This window comes from Ochotona curzoniae, unplaced genomic scaffold (genome assembly GCF_017591425.1).
Source record: "Ochotona curzoniae isolate NIBS_2020 unplaced genomic scaffold, NIBS_Ocur_1.0 contig_2754, whole genome shotgun sequence".
Classification (NCBI taxonomy): domain Eukaryota; kingdom Metazoa; phylum Chordata; class Mammalia; order Lagomorpha; family Ochotonidae; genus Ochotona; species Ochotona curzoniae.
In genome coordinates, this window is record NW_024465582.1 from 19,176,353 (window position 1) to 19,190,876 (window position 14,524).

General features: G+C 36.2%; 1 protein-coding gene and 1 pseudogene across 1 annotated transcript in view; one reads left to right on the forward strand and one right to left on the reverse strand.

Moving 5' to 3' along the window:
* Positions 1-2,842: 2,842 nt before the first annotated feature.
* Positions 2,843-14,524, reverse strand: part of TTC33 (tetratricopeptide repeat domain 33) — a 33,340-nt gene continuing 21,658 nt past the window's right edge. The window contains exons 4-5 of the mRNA XM_040977489.1: positions 11,913-12,044; positions 2,843-4,614 (exon numbers count right to left, since the gene is read on the reverse strand). Of these exons, the coding sequence (XP_040833423.1) occupies positions 4,255-4,614; positions 11,913-12,044 (492 nt within the window). The 3' untranslated portion in view covers positions 2,843-4,254. The remainder of the gene's footprint in view (positions 4,615-11,912; positions 12,045-14,524) is intronic.
* On the forward strand, positions 11,648-11,750 carry LOC121154690 (annotated as a pseudogene).

The window sequence follows — 14,524 nt, forward strand, 5'->3', positions numbered from 1 at the left end:
ATTTAAAACTACTACTCTTTAAAATGTATAATAAATAACACAAACAAGACATAGATGGGGGCAGGGCAAAACTTGTAGAACACATATCTCATATCCCAGAAACGATACATTCTTACAACTCAAGATAGTAAGACAATCCAAACAAAAATGGGCAAAATATTAGAATAAATAACTTAGAAGAAGTATGCAAATATCAAAGATGAAATAATGAGCAACAAAATCAGTGAAATGAGTACTGAAACCACAATGAGATACTAAGGAGGCTAATTTTTAAAAACTGAGGGTACTAAGCCCTGACAAAGATACGGAGCAAATGAAACTTCTAAATACACTGCTGTTAACACATACTAACACGTGAACACAAAAGCACAGATGCTTGGCAAAACAGTTTGGCAGTTTCTTCTATAATCGTATCATACACTTATTTTAATTAATTCATCCACAGATATCTACCAAGATATGAATACATATGTCTACATAGAATTGTCATATACACAGAGAGCAGCTTTATTCATAATAGATCAACACTTGAAACAACCCAGATGCTCACCAACAGATAAACAATTAAACACTGTAGTTTAGCCACACAACAGAAAATTACTCAGCAATAAAATGAAACATATTACTAATTTACACAACAGGATGGATTTCAAAGCATTATGTATGCTAAGCAAAGAAAAAACTGATGCAAGAAGAATACACACTATATGATCTATTTGAAATTCTAAGAAAATCAGATCTAATTTTTAGTCACAGACAACAGCTAAGCAGATGAACAGGGCTGCCTATTTGAGGTAGAAAGGAGCTGAATGCAAAAGGGCTTTAGACATCTTTCATCCACCACAGCACACAGAACAGGTGGGGTCCACATAAAACACCATAAAGCAAGATGTGTGCAGGCCATCTTATCTTCCATCAGTGTTGCCATATTTATTTGCAAATGACTAAGGGATATAACTTTAGGAGTTAGCTCCTTTATATCATTTTAATTTACTTTGGTAAGCAAAGAGCTTATTATAAATTTCCATATTTTATTACTGGTTAAAAAAAATACTACCTTCATTTCTCAATCCTAAAGTATCATCAATTATGAGTACATTAGTTTTAATAATAAGCCCTCAGGGAAAAAAAAAACATGTTTAACATGTCTACTTTAGATAATACTATGGAACCATGTATCTTGGGTCAATTCATTTAGATACATTTATGTCACTAAATCACAGTTCAACCAATATAGCAGAGCTTCTAACTTGAAATTAAAGAGATGAGTCATAATTCTGTTGACAGAATTAGCAAAATACGTTTTTTGCATCATATAAAATCATAGTGTTGGAGTGCTAGCACTGTGGCATAGTGGGCTAAACTGCTGCCTGCCATATTGGGTGTGGTTCAAGGCCCAGCTGCTCCACATCTGACACACCTCCACAATGCACCTGGGAAAGCAGCGGATGATGGTATACGTGCTTGGTCCTCTGTACCCCAGAGGAACGAAGCTCCGGGCTTTTGGCTTCAACCTGCCCTGTTGTGGCTGCTGCAGCCATCTGGGAGTAAACCAGAACACAGCAGACCTCTCTCTCTCTATTGCTTCATCCCTCTCTTACTCTATCACTACCTCTCTCCCCCTCTCCTTCACCTGCTCTCTAGTTCTGCCTTTCCAAGAAATATAAATAAATATTTTTATAAGTTATAGTTCTCAAATTGAAAAGATTATGCTGCTCAGTTAAAGCCAAAGGAATGCTGGCTAAAACACAGCTTTTTAAGTTTTGATATGTAACATCAATTTAAAAGGCATGTTTGCCTAAACCATTAAGTTTTTTATGTAGGCCTCAATTGTGGCAGATCTGAGTTCTGTAATCTATGTTGCACATGACTGATGCTTTAGGTCCTGTTAGCTTATACCTAATAACTACTCTAGTACCTAAGTACTCTATAACCTAACGATCTGTTTTCTACAGAATGATTCTCAGGAGATCAGGCACGTGTAGTGCTCTAATAAGTGTCTATTCCAACAACTTCCAAACAAGAACAATACAAACTATAGCCTACACAGTTTGAACATTAAACAGTGTCATTTCAAAAAGTTAAACATTTATAATTAAATCATTATCCTTAACTTCAATTATTTATCTTCAGACTGAAAAAGGCGTGTTATTACAATTAACAATCTTATTAAATATTTGTATAGCAATACATCCTTGAAAAACAACAGATGTATCTTTTTCTTTGTGCATAGAAGAGTGTCAGCTAAAATAAGCATCTTTGGGGGCCTGGAGAAATGAGCGGGCTTCCTTCTCCATTATTCATTATTCCTTTTTCCTCCATCTTACAGTGAAACTATTTAATTCTTATTTACATAAGGCTGAAACTAAAGTGGTCCAGCAATGCCAATACGAGCAAACACTGGGCTCTTTAACATGGTGGCTATAGGTAATCCACCCTGACACTTGCCTTCTGTGAAGCTGAAACATAAACTTGATGCCAAGAAAGAACTCCACTGACAAACCACCTGTCCTATCAGAAACACAAATAGTAAAAGCTCACTCCTATACAAGAAAGATTAAGAAGGTCTCCTTTCATAAATCAGAAGAAATTGAGATAATTTCTAAATTAACACTAGTTCCTTATTGAAATAGCAAGCATGAACTGAGCACCTCATATGGGAAGAATCATGCACAAGTTTTACATATACAACTTGCACCAAGAAAAAAGTACACTGATTTTTTAAAGAGCTTACACCACAGAAAAATCTTCAAAAGGCAGAAAAAAAAAACTTTGCAACTTACGCAACCAAAAATAAACACTGCTCCAAACAACACAGGGTACTTTCTTCCAGGTACTTATCTGTATCTATGAGAATATTCCTTTATTAAACAAAATGCATTAATTTTTTTATCATTCCAAAACTGATCTCTCCATTTAACAATGGTAACAATTTCTCCAACTTCAGATAAAAAGGAAGAAGAAAGAAGCATTTCACCAAAATAAATTTTTCAAAAATCTGCCTAACAATTGACTATTACTTATATATTCGTATACTCAACAGCTACAAAAAGTAGTTACTTTTCCTCTAACAAAAATTAACTTAATTTTATACTAGTATCTTCCTGAGTGCCAAAAGTAATAGTATTCAATAGTTCTATGCAATTATACTATTCCACATAAGATACACAAAAAACTCACATCAGCAATCACACTCTTGATTTATGAATTTAATCATGAGTTTTTATAAATTCTTTCTTTAATGTAGTCTCCTACTAGTAGGACAATACTTAAAAATACATCCCAACTTCTATGATTTTGTAATAAAATTCATTAACTTTCATTATAATACTAACTACATTTTTTATTCCTAGAAAGAAAGTAACTACTAGAATTCTAATAATTATTTCTCATTTCACTGAATAATTCCAAAAAAAGTTACCAGAAAAAACAATTCTAAATCATCAGTTGCAAATTCAGAAGCAAGAAGTATTCTGAGTTTCAAAAATAAGAAAAAAATAATGCTTTTTGACTGGGAAAACTAAGTGGCATAATTTTAATACTACATCCATAACATCATTCTTTTAAAACTGGAGATTTCAAAAATTACTCACTGTGGTTAGGACTACTCTAATTACTATAAAAATTTTAAAAAATCATTCTGACATTTAACAGTACTTTAAACTCGTAGCAAATATTGAAGGATAAAATCAATATTGTTACAGAAGCACAAACCAAAAACTAGAAAAAGCTGAGAAGACACACATTTTCATGCATTTTCAGTCACACTTTCAAAGATTCCACATATAATGAAATGACAACTTTAAACCAAAATTAGTATCAAAAACACTCAAACTTTGTGATACACATACTCTAGAGAAACAATAAAAATAAAACAGTAATAGTTTATTTCTAAGACAGAAAGAAGCCAAACACTATCCATAAAACAAAAGTTGATAAGTCCACATTTTAATAACATTTACCATCAAGTTACCAGCTGCACACAAACACACTTTTCAAGCTGCATCATTAAAATGTGTCCAATTACACATTTGGATTAAGTTTATTTATCAAAAAACATTTGCTCAAATTCTAATCTTTACATTATAAGTCATAGCTTATGAAAAAATTCTACCATTTAGCTTTTGTTTCATGCCTCATCTGAAGGACTTACATTATAAGCAGGAGTTCTGCTCTTTTGCCAGAAAAAATATCCCTATGGCTACACTTTTTGTGCCAATCAAAAAGACTCAAACAATTCCTCTAAGCACAGTTTCATCGGGCTTTGATAAAAGCAGAGCTGTCGGGTGGCGTAGCCCCATCTTCCTTCTCGGTTATGGTCTCAGCAGTCCCAGAAGCGGACACAATCACCATAGTTTTATTGGCTGAAACCTGCTTCTGTTTCTCAGCAATAGCTGCACAAACAGCAATAATCTCCTCACTTTCAAAGTCATAGTCGACTTCCGGAATCGACTTCTGCGAAAACTGTGTCACCGCATTTGGTGCTTCACTTCTCTTGATCCTCTGTGCAGCTTTCTGCTGCTCCAATAACATTCTTGCCCAAGAAAGGTCTTCTTTCCAAATTTCAGGATTCATTGGATAGATGTGAAGGGCTACTTGAAAACTTCGAATTGCCTAGAGGGAAAAAAGTCAGAGTTTTTTGTTTGTTTCACAACAAACAGGCTTAATACAATTGGGAGTGTGTGTGTGTGTGTGTGTGTGTGTGTGTGTGTGTGTATACGTTAAATTGTGTACACACATTACATTACACACATTCTAATGCATTTTATTTATGCATTACAACACACAGGATAGAAATATGTGCTTTGCCTAACCAGTGGATAATGAGTACAGTGTCAGAATGTTAGAAGTGTGAAGTAAAATTACTGGCAAAATATTTACAGATTAAGTCAACATACGGAGGTACTGATGTTAGAGTTCAAAGAAATGCAGATAAACTATTTAGCTTGTTCACACTACAAAATATATTGATCTTGGATTTCCCTAGGAAAACCATAATCAGGAAAATATGAGGAATGTATGAATTTGATACTAAGAGCTTGCATCTTAACAATGCTAATATTTGGAGCCAGTGCTGTGTGGCAGAGCAAGTTAAAACACCATCTTTGAGGCCAACTAACCCATACTGGAACCAATTTAAATCCCCTGCTCAGCTTCTAACTCAACTCCTTGCCAAGGTATTGGGAAAGCAGCAGAAGACAGCCCAAGTGTTGGGGCCCTGTACTAACAAGAGAGACCCATTCACAAGAAGTTCTGGGTCCCTGGCTTCAGATCTTACCAGTTCTGGCCAAAGTAGTCATTTGGAGAGTGAGCCAGCAGATGAAAGAGCCCTCGTCTTCTAACTACCCCTCTCTCTATAAACTCTTGTCTTTTGAACAAATAAATCTTGGGTCTGGCATGGTAGCCTAGCAGCTAAGGTCCTTGCCTTGAACGCACCAGGATCCCATAAGGGCAGCCCCGATTCCCATCCAGCTCCCTGCTTGTCGCCTGGAAAGTAGTCAAGGATGGCCCAAAACCTTGGGACCCTGCACCCATGTGGGAGACTCAGAAGAGGCTCCAGGTTCTGGGTTCCTGGCCTTGGTTCAGCTCAGCTCCAGCCATTATGGTCACTAAGGGACTGAATCAGTGGATGGAAGATCTTCCTTTCTGTCTCTCCTCCTCTATATATCTGACTTTGCAATAAAAATAAATAAATATTTAATAAATGAATACCAAATAAATAAATCTTTAAAAAGAGAAAGAAAAGAAAAAAGAAAAATGCTAACATTTAATGTGGTTTACTATGCTCCAGACACTAGAGATCAACACATTTTAATTCAACTTCATGCTTGTCTCATATTAACTCAATCAGCCTGGTGACAATGCAATGAAGTAGATGGAGACATGGTTATTACTTTCAAAGCTTCTTTATAGACACCCGGAGATCAGTTACCAAAGGTGCCAGCTAGGAAGCGGCAGAACTGAGATATAAACCCAGGATGAATTCACAGTGCTCTTATTCACTGTTACAGTGCTCTCACCTAAGGAGCCCATTTCATTGGATTCAAAGTCAACCTAAGCACTACTGATTATCTAGGGTAAGGGGGGCAGGGGGTTGGTCCAGGTTCTGTGGACAGTTTAGCCACATCCCTGACCTACATCCACTAAATGCCAACACAGTATCCGTCCTATATCCTAAAAACTAAAAATGTCTCCAGATGTTGACAACTGCACCCTGGAGGGAAAAGTGCTTCAAGTTGAGAACTGCTAGTCTGCATCTACTGTGTGCTCTTCTCTGAGAACACTCACTCTATGGAGAGAGGGTCTTTATGCAAATGCAGCTTTGTTTTAGGATCTCACATATTCTACCAAACCTGGTCCTTTAGAAATCATCAAAAAAAAAAAAAAAAGAAATAGGTATGTAAAGCAATGAATAAAAAGGTAAGTTACAATCTTTATAATTTTATTTATTGATTGATTTGAAAAGCAGAGAAATGGAGACAAAGAATGAGAGAGAGTGAGAGAGAGCGAGCGAGAGCGCCCATCCACTGAGTCACTCTCCGAACTGTTCAGAATAGACAGGGCTGGATCAGGCTGAACCAAAGAGCAAATCATGAAAATATAATGAAATTCTGATGACTCAACTTTATTCAAAGGTTAAAATCAGTCAATTAGTCAGCAAATATGCAAACATGCCAGAGCCCTATAAAGTTATCATGAATGTTGAATGTTCTTAATATTCTAGGACAAAAAACCCTATGAATATGCAAGAATGTTATAAAGCAGATACCTAACAAAACATTAAAGTGGTGACTGTATTTGTATTCACTAAGTTTTTCAAAATTATTTAATTTTTACTTCAAAAACAGAGAGAAAATTAAAAAAAAAAAAAAAAAAGCCCTTCCATCTGCTGTTTCAGTTTCCACATGCCTACAATAGCAGAATTTTGGCCAGACTAAATCAAGGAGCCAGGAATTCATCGGAATGTTCCCTGTGGACAGCAGGCATCTGAGTACCTCAGCCACCACCCGCCACCTATGAGAGTGGACATGAGCAAGAAGCTAACGTTACAAGTACAGTTAGCGACTCAGATCCAGTACTTCAGTGTGGGGGGTGTGTCCCAAAGTGGTACCTTAACTGCTGCCAGAGCTCTCTCATACCCCCTCAACACTTACACCATTCACGTCATTCAACGGTGCTATGGAGCCATCACCAAAACAAAATTCAAAACATTTTGTCACCCCAAAAAGAAACCCTGCATCTATCAGCATTTCTCAAGACCCCAGCCTTAGGGCAATTATTAACAAATCTTTGTGTCTCTAGATCTGCCTACTTTACACATACAATATAAATGAAACCACACAACATGTGGAGTTTTGCATCAGGTTTATTTCACTTAGCATATTATTTTCAAGGTTTTCCCATGTTGTAATCACTACTTCATTTCTTTTCACTGTTGAATAAAAAATTGTAGAGTTGTATCAAATTTTGCTTCGTCAGCTGGTAGCATTTCAATTATATTAATTTCTTGGACATTATACTGTTACATGAACATTTATGTGCAAGTTTTTGTGTATACACGTATCTTCATTTCTCTTGGATATAAATTTGACAGAACTGCTTTGTCTTATGCCAACTGTATAATTCCATTTTCTGAAAAACTTCGAGAATGTCTCAAGTGTCTGTAACAATTCATATTCTCAATAATACCCTCAGTAACATTTGATGTTGTTCACCCTTTTTCTGACAGCTATCTTAGAGGATGTGAAGTAGCACCTCAATACAGTTTTATATTGTAATTCCTGATGTTCAGGTTGCTTAGCATCTTCTAAGATGCTTATTAGCTGTTTGCATGTATACTTTCTTTGCAAAAAATGATCTTTCGCCCACTTAAAGACTTACTGTTTGTCTTCCTGTTGTTGAGTCGTTTAACTTCTTGATATATCCTTGGGAAAAGAGCCTTTTCAAATACATAATTTCTTACATTCTTTGGGTATTACCTTTTTTCTTTTCTTTTTTTTTTTTCTTTTTTGCTTTTTTTTCTCTTTCTATCCTCTGAGGCAAAAATGCTCCTTTTTGATGTCCAATTTTCCTCTGGTCCCTCGTTACGTAAGCTTTAGATGTCATATTCAAAAAAAAATGGCTCATGCTCACCACTTCTACTCAAAATTGCACCACACAGAGAAATTCGGTAAGAAATAAAAAGACACCCAAATCAGAAAGAAGTAAAAATAGCCCTTTTGCAGACAACTTAGTGTTACATACAAAAAGTCCTAGTCACTCCACTTAAAAATTGTTACAACAAATGAACTGGTTGCAGAACACAATCCAACTGTGTTTTTATACAACAATCATCTGAAAAGGAGATTACAATAACAACTCATTTTACAAAAGCACCATAAATAATGAAAAAACATTGAGGATAACTGTAACTATGCAACACTGCTGGAATTCAAGAAGACACGAATACCTTTCCATGGACCAGACAACTTAATACCATTAAAACATTCACACTATCAGCAATCAACAGATCCAGCAAAATCTCAACTCATCTTTCGATAGAAATGAACAAACTGTGCCTACAAAACACAAGCAACCAAAAGAGAGCCTGAGCAGACAAATGTACCTTGAGAAGAAAAACAAACATAGAAGCACACATCTCCCAATTTCAAGTACATTACAAAGCTACGATAAACAGAAGATGTAACTGGTGAAACATCTTACGTGGACCAATGGAAAGAACAGAAGGCCTAGAAAGTAATTCATGTATACCAAAGTACTTCAAAAACTTCATGGAAAATGGAATTAAAAATAAGTTTATTCCAGTGCAAAAAAAAAAAATGAAATCCATGCATAATTTTTCGTAAAATCCTTTCTCCAAGAATTTTTGAAGACTTCCCTTATATATGGGCAACTGATGTTCAACAAGGAAGTCAAGTGCACAACAGGAAAAGCAAAATCTCTTCAATAAATGATGCGGGAAAAATTGGACATCAACACACAAAAGAATGAAACTAGATCCTCCTCTTATACAGTATGACTCAGAATGGATTATAGACTTACAACATATGAATCAAAGCTATAAAACTTCTAGTGGAAACAAAAAAGCTTCGTGACATTTGTCTTAACAGTGGCTTCATGGACATTAACAACAAAGGTACGTGCAATAAAAGAAAAAAATAGGCAAATATGACTACATCATAAAAAGTGTCCCCTAAGCAAAGGAAACACTCAAGAGTGAAAACAATCTAAAGACTAAGAAAATATTTATAAATTATGTAATTTTAACACATAAGATATGTAAGAATTTCTATAATACACTTGCAATAAACACAAACAGGAATATAAAATGATACTCAATGTCAGTAAATCAGTGGGGAAATGCAGATGAAAGCCACAATGAAATACTACTTCACATGTTTTTTCTGACTTGTAATAATGAAAATAGAGAGTACTAAACAATGTAATACATAGGAGTGATTGTTTTCTCTACTTACTACTTGTTGAATTCTCTATTTAGTGGAGGATTAAGCTTGTGATCATAAAGTAAACTGAAAGTATGTCATCATAAAACTTAAAAAGAAAAATACAGAATCATTACGAAGGGTGGGAGTAAGAAGACGAGAGAGGAAGTATCGTACATTCTACATATACAAAGTACATGAAATCAATCTGCTCCATAGGAGTACATATGCTAGTGACTGTGAAAAACGGGAATTCTTATACCTTGTTGACAGAAATTCAAATGTGACAGCTGCTACATTAACAGTATGCAGATTTCTTTAAAAACTAAGCACATATATACTATGATCCAGTAACCTTGCTTCAGACATTTAGCTACAGAATCGGGATGTCAATGGAGATACTAGCACTTCCGTAATCACTGGAGCACTATTACCAACAGAAAATACATGGAAACGGTCTAAATGTCAACTGACAAATGAACAGTTTACAAAAAAATGAAATAAACATAAGATGGGATATTATCTAACCTTAAAATCCAGTCTGCAATGCACTGTAAATGGGTATAGTAAATGAAATGAGTCAGTTACAGAAGAACAAAAATTCTGTAATTCTACTTATATGAGGTAACAAAAATAGTCAAATTCATGGAATCAAAAAGGAGAACTGGGATTCTCAGCAGAGGGTGGAGGGGAAGAGGAAAACGGGAAGTTGTTAACAATGAAGACGCAATCAAGTAAAGCACACAGGCCTCGGCAGCTGCTGCTGCGCTACTGCACTGCATTCAGTGATCAATACTTACACATACAAAAATTAAATGGGCAAACCTGATATTAAGTGTTCCAAAGAAAATTTATTTTTATATGATAGGACAATAATATAAAGTTCTTAAAACCATTTATTTTTATTTTTTAATTCTTACCTTAAGTTTCAACATGCAGAATTTTTCACTAATAAGTTGTGCTCTTCAAGATTACCAAAGATAAAGCAGCTTGACTCAGACAGAATCTATAGTAGTCATTAAACTAAACATTTATGAGGGTAGGTATTTGGCGAATGGTTAAGTCACTAGTACAGTCCCGTATCAGAATGCCTGACGCAGGCCCTGCTACACTGCTGATGCCAACATCCTGCTGGTGCATGAGACGCGAGGCAACTGAGTCCCTGGCACCCACATGGAACACTTGGACTCAATTTCTAGTTCCCAGCTCCAACTCCAACTCCTGGATGTTATGGGCTTTTGGGAGACACTCAGAGCAAATAGCTGTATTCTCTTCTTCTTTATCTGTCTCTCTCTGACTTTCAGAAAAACAATTTTTTTTTAAGTTTACAACTGTAAATCTTTTTTTTAAGGATTTATTTATTTTTTATTGAAAGGCGGATATACAGAGAGGAGAGAGTGAGGAAGCTCTTCCATCTGATGGTTCACTCCCCAAGTGACCACAACGGCTGGAGCTGAGCCAATCCAAAGCCAGGAGCCTGGAGCTCTTCTGGGTCTCCCACACAGGTGCAGGGTCCCAAGGCTTTGGGCCTCCCTTGACTGCTTTCCCAGGCCACATGCAGGGAGCTGGATGGAAATCAGGGCTGCCGGGATTAGAGCCGGCGCCCATAAAGAATCCTGGGCGCATGCAAGGCAAGGACTTTAACCACTATGCTATCACGTCAGGCCCAAGTTTACAAATGTAAATCTTAAACCTTTCATCTTCTTTTTCAGAGAAATAATCACTTATCTATCCCATTGGTGTAAAATAGTTGTCATTAATTTACTTAATGAAAAAGACTGACATTCCTATGTTAGGTTTACCAATACTTATTTAAAAAGTTAAGCTTTTTTAGCCATAAATCAAAACAAAAACGTGACAATTCTCACAACTAATTCCTTATGCTTAGCCTTTGTTATCAACAAGTAATGGTCAAATTGACAGACACATTTATAACAGCTCTTGGTAGATTTCACACCTTCTACCCTCCCCCATTTTCCCCTCCAGAAGCCAAGTAACTTTGCATTCCAAAAACTCACCACCATTACTTTACCATATTCTCCTTTCTTCCTTTCACTACAAAATCTATTTCCACAATCATACGAACACACTTTCATACTGTGGAAAACTCAATGATCCAAACAACTAAGGTAAAGTTGCTTATTACCTATTTAATACAGCTTATCAACACCAGGTAATGTTTTACTTTAAGTATTATAAATTATATCGCTTCTTGGCCTTTTGGCTAAGATCAAGCGTAGTATTGTAAATTATGTCAAATAACTAAAAAATATTTTGATTATGATACAGTTGTCATTTGTAACCAAAAAAGATGTTCAGCAAAAATCTGATTAGTGTTTATAAGTTAATATCTTCAAGAGGCAATTCTGGTTTTTTTTGCATAGATTTGCTAAGTGGGTATTCACTGACTTGCTGATTCAGTAGATATAAACTTCAATTTTAGCATTCATAATAATCCAAATTCCTTACCAGAAGTATCTCTCCTAACCCAAGCTGAGCACGTCCCAAAGTTTGCCAAGACTCCCATGAATGTGGATTGCACTGGACAGCCATTTCTGCTGCATGTACCGCTGGGAATATTTCATGAAGAGACATTAGGACCTATAAAGCAAAAAGAAGAAAAAAACCCTTACATTAACATTCATAAGCTGAAAAAGCACTGATCGACAAGCACAACCAACTGCTTTTAAATTTTTCAAATAAGTTTGTAATCTGATAAATAGTACTTCACTGGGTTTTTCCCCTCCTCTACGACTGAGGGTCAGGAATTTAGTCCTCTTCACATAAACTATTCTCTCTCCAGTGACTGAACCCTACATTCACAGGTTTAAACCTAAGCAATCACACTGTAGTTTTGGCAGCCCAGAGCTATTTCAACCACCAATTTCATTTCTATTTAAATTCTATTTACACCAGGTCTTGCTAGTAAACTAGGTAAACTAATTTGTTCAATCAGACATTCTGTCCCCAGGGAATATACACGCCCTAAAAATAATCAAAAATTCCAAAGACCATCTCACAGTTATACTTTTCGAATCATTCAAATCAGAAAAAAAAAAAGTCTGTCTGAGGTTATCACAAGGGGCTGAATTTTGTCAATAATCTGAGATCATTAACATTCTAGAGGATTTATGACAAAAACATCATCAGATTCCAAATTAAACAGCTCTTTATAAAGTTTCCCACAAATCCCCTCTCTCCTTTATCTTTCAATTGGAAAGGCAGTTACACAGACAGGACAGAGAGACCATCCATCTCCAAGTTTACTCCTTAAATGATCACTACAGCCAGGGCTGAACTGATCCAAAGCCAAGAACCAGAAGCTTCTTCCTGGTCTCTCCTGAACCCCCAGGTGGGTGCAGGGGCTCAAAGAATCAAGGCAGCCTCCACTGCTTTCCCAGGCCATCAGCAGGGAGCTGGATCAGAAGTGAGCAGTTGGAACTCACACTGGCTCCCATACAGGACACCAGTACTGCAGGTGGAAGCTTAGCTTACTATGCCACAAATCCTTCTATTAACACAAATAATCAGGCTGGCGCCTTGGCTCAACAGGTTAATCTTATACCTAGTTGCACTGGCATCCTGGCATGTGCACCAATTCCTGTTCTGGCTGCTGCACTTCCAATCCAGCTCCTTGATAATGGTCTGGAAAAGCAGCCGAGAATGGTTCAAGTCCTTGGAATCCTGAACCTACATGGGATACCAGAAGAGGCTCCTGGCTTTGGACAGTTCAGCTCTGGCCATTTGGAAGGCTTTTCTCTGTTAAATCTGCTTTTTCAATAGTGAATAAATCCTTAAAACTGTATAATAATTATTTAAGATTAAAAATTAAAAGCATCCAACTGATAAGCCCCAGAGCACCTGACTCAGTGAATTTATTTGGATTTTTATTATCTAAAGTAAAAACCAAATTGGTCACAGGAGTATCTACACCAAAAACTACCATCTGAGAAATATCCGTTAAGGATGGAGACCATGGCGGAACTATCTGACACTGTCTGTACCAACAATGTCAGGATACACTTAAATAACAGACTGCTAGAATTATGATTCCTTATGAAGGACTACACCCATGCAGTAAAATGGGGAAAATCTGTTGGTGAGTGGGAGTTGGAGGGGGAGGAAATCCCATTCTATATGAAACTGTACCACATGATTCAAAATACAAAATAAAAACATATTTTTAAAAAAGGATGGAGACCATGGCTTAAGTATAAAAATTCTCTGTTAAAAATACAACTTGTTAACAATTGAGGCACAGAACAGTTTTAGCAGAGGTTTGCAGAGAAATCTTCAATACCCCAGTGAGGAGTAACTAATCTTTGTGTTCTACCTAGTAAGGAATATGTGAGTCCAAGCTGACCATTTCCTGTCTGTTCTAAGCTTCCTTTATGGTCTCTGTCTATCTAGCCTTATTAGAGTTTTAAGCTTTTTTGGATTATCCTAAAATTTGCCAAATTAAGTAAAAATCATGTTTCAATACTATAAGCTGCTAAATATAAAAATGAAATTAGACACGAGACTGCTGAATAGTACCCTATAACAATTTTAAGGAGTATAGCAGCCTGTTGTGTATAAACTAAATTTGAAACATCAATGAAGTAGTCACAGGATGTGGTTAAGAACTTGCATTTTCTAACATATTGGTCACTCAATACCATGTCAATTAACTCCATAATGTTGTAAATTGTTGCTGATGTTATGCTGTGGCTTTCCATTGAAGGGGATAATATTCTGCCAGCTCTATTTTCAGACTAGGGATGGTCTCCCAAGGAAACGGTTGAACTTATCTGGACAATAAGAGGTTGGACTCTCTGTATGGTACATGCTCGCAATGAAGGAATTATGACTGGATATGAACTATACTACTGCAACAATGTGGAGGAATCCAACATGGGGGGAGGGCTTGGGAAGGAGTTGGCGGAATCCCAGAGCCTATGAAACTGTGTCATAAAACAAAATTTAAAAATAAATAAATAAAAATATGTCTTGTGCTCTGTTTGAGATCTTCAAGAAATCTTGGCTAATGTAACTTTGGTGTTCAGAGACTTTCTTTACAAACTTTTCCATAGGACATTAGA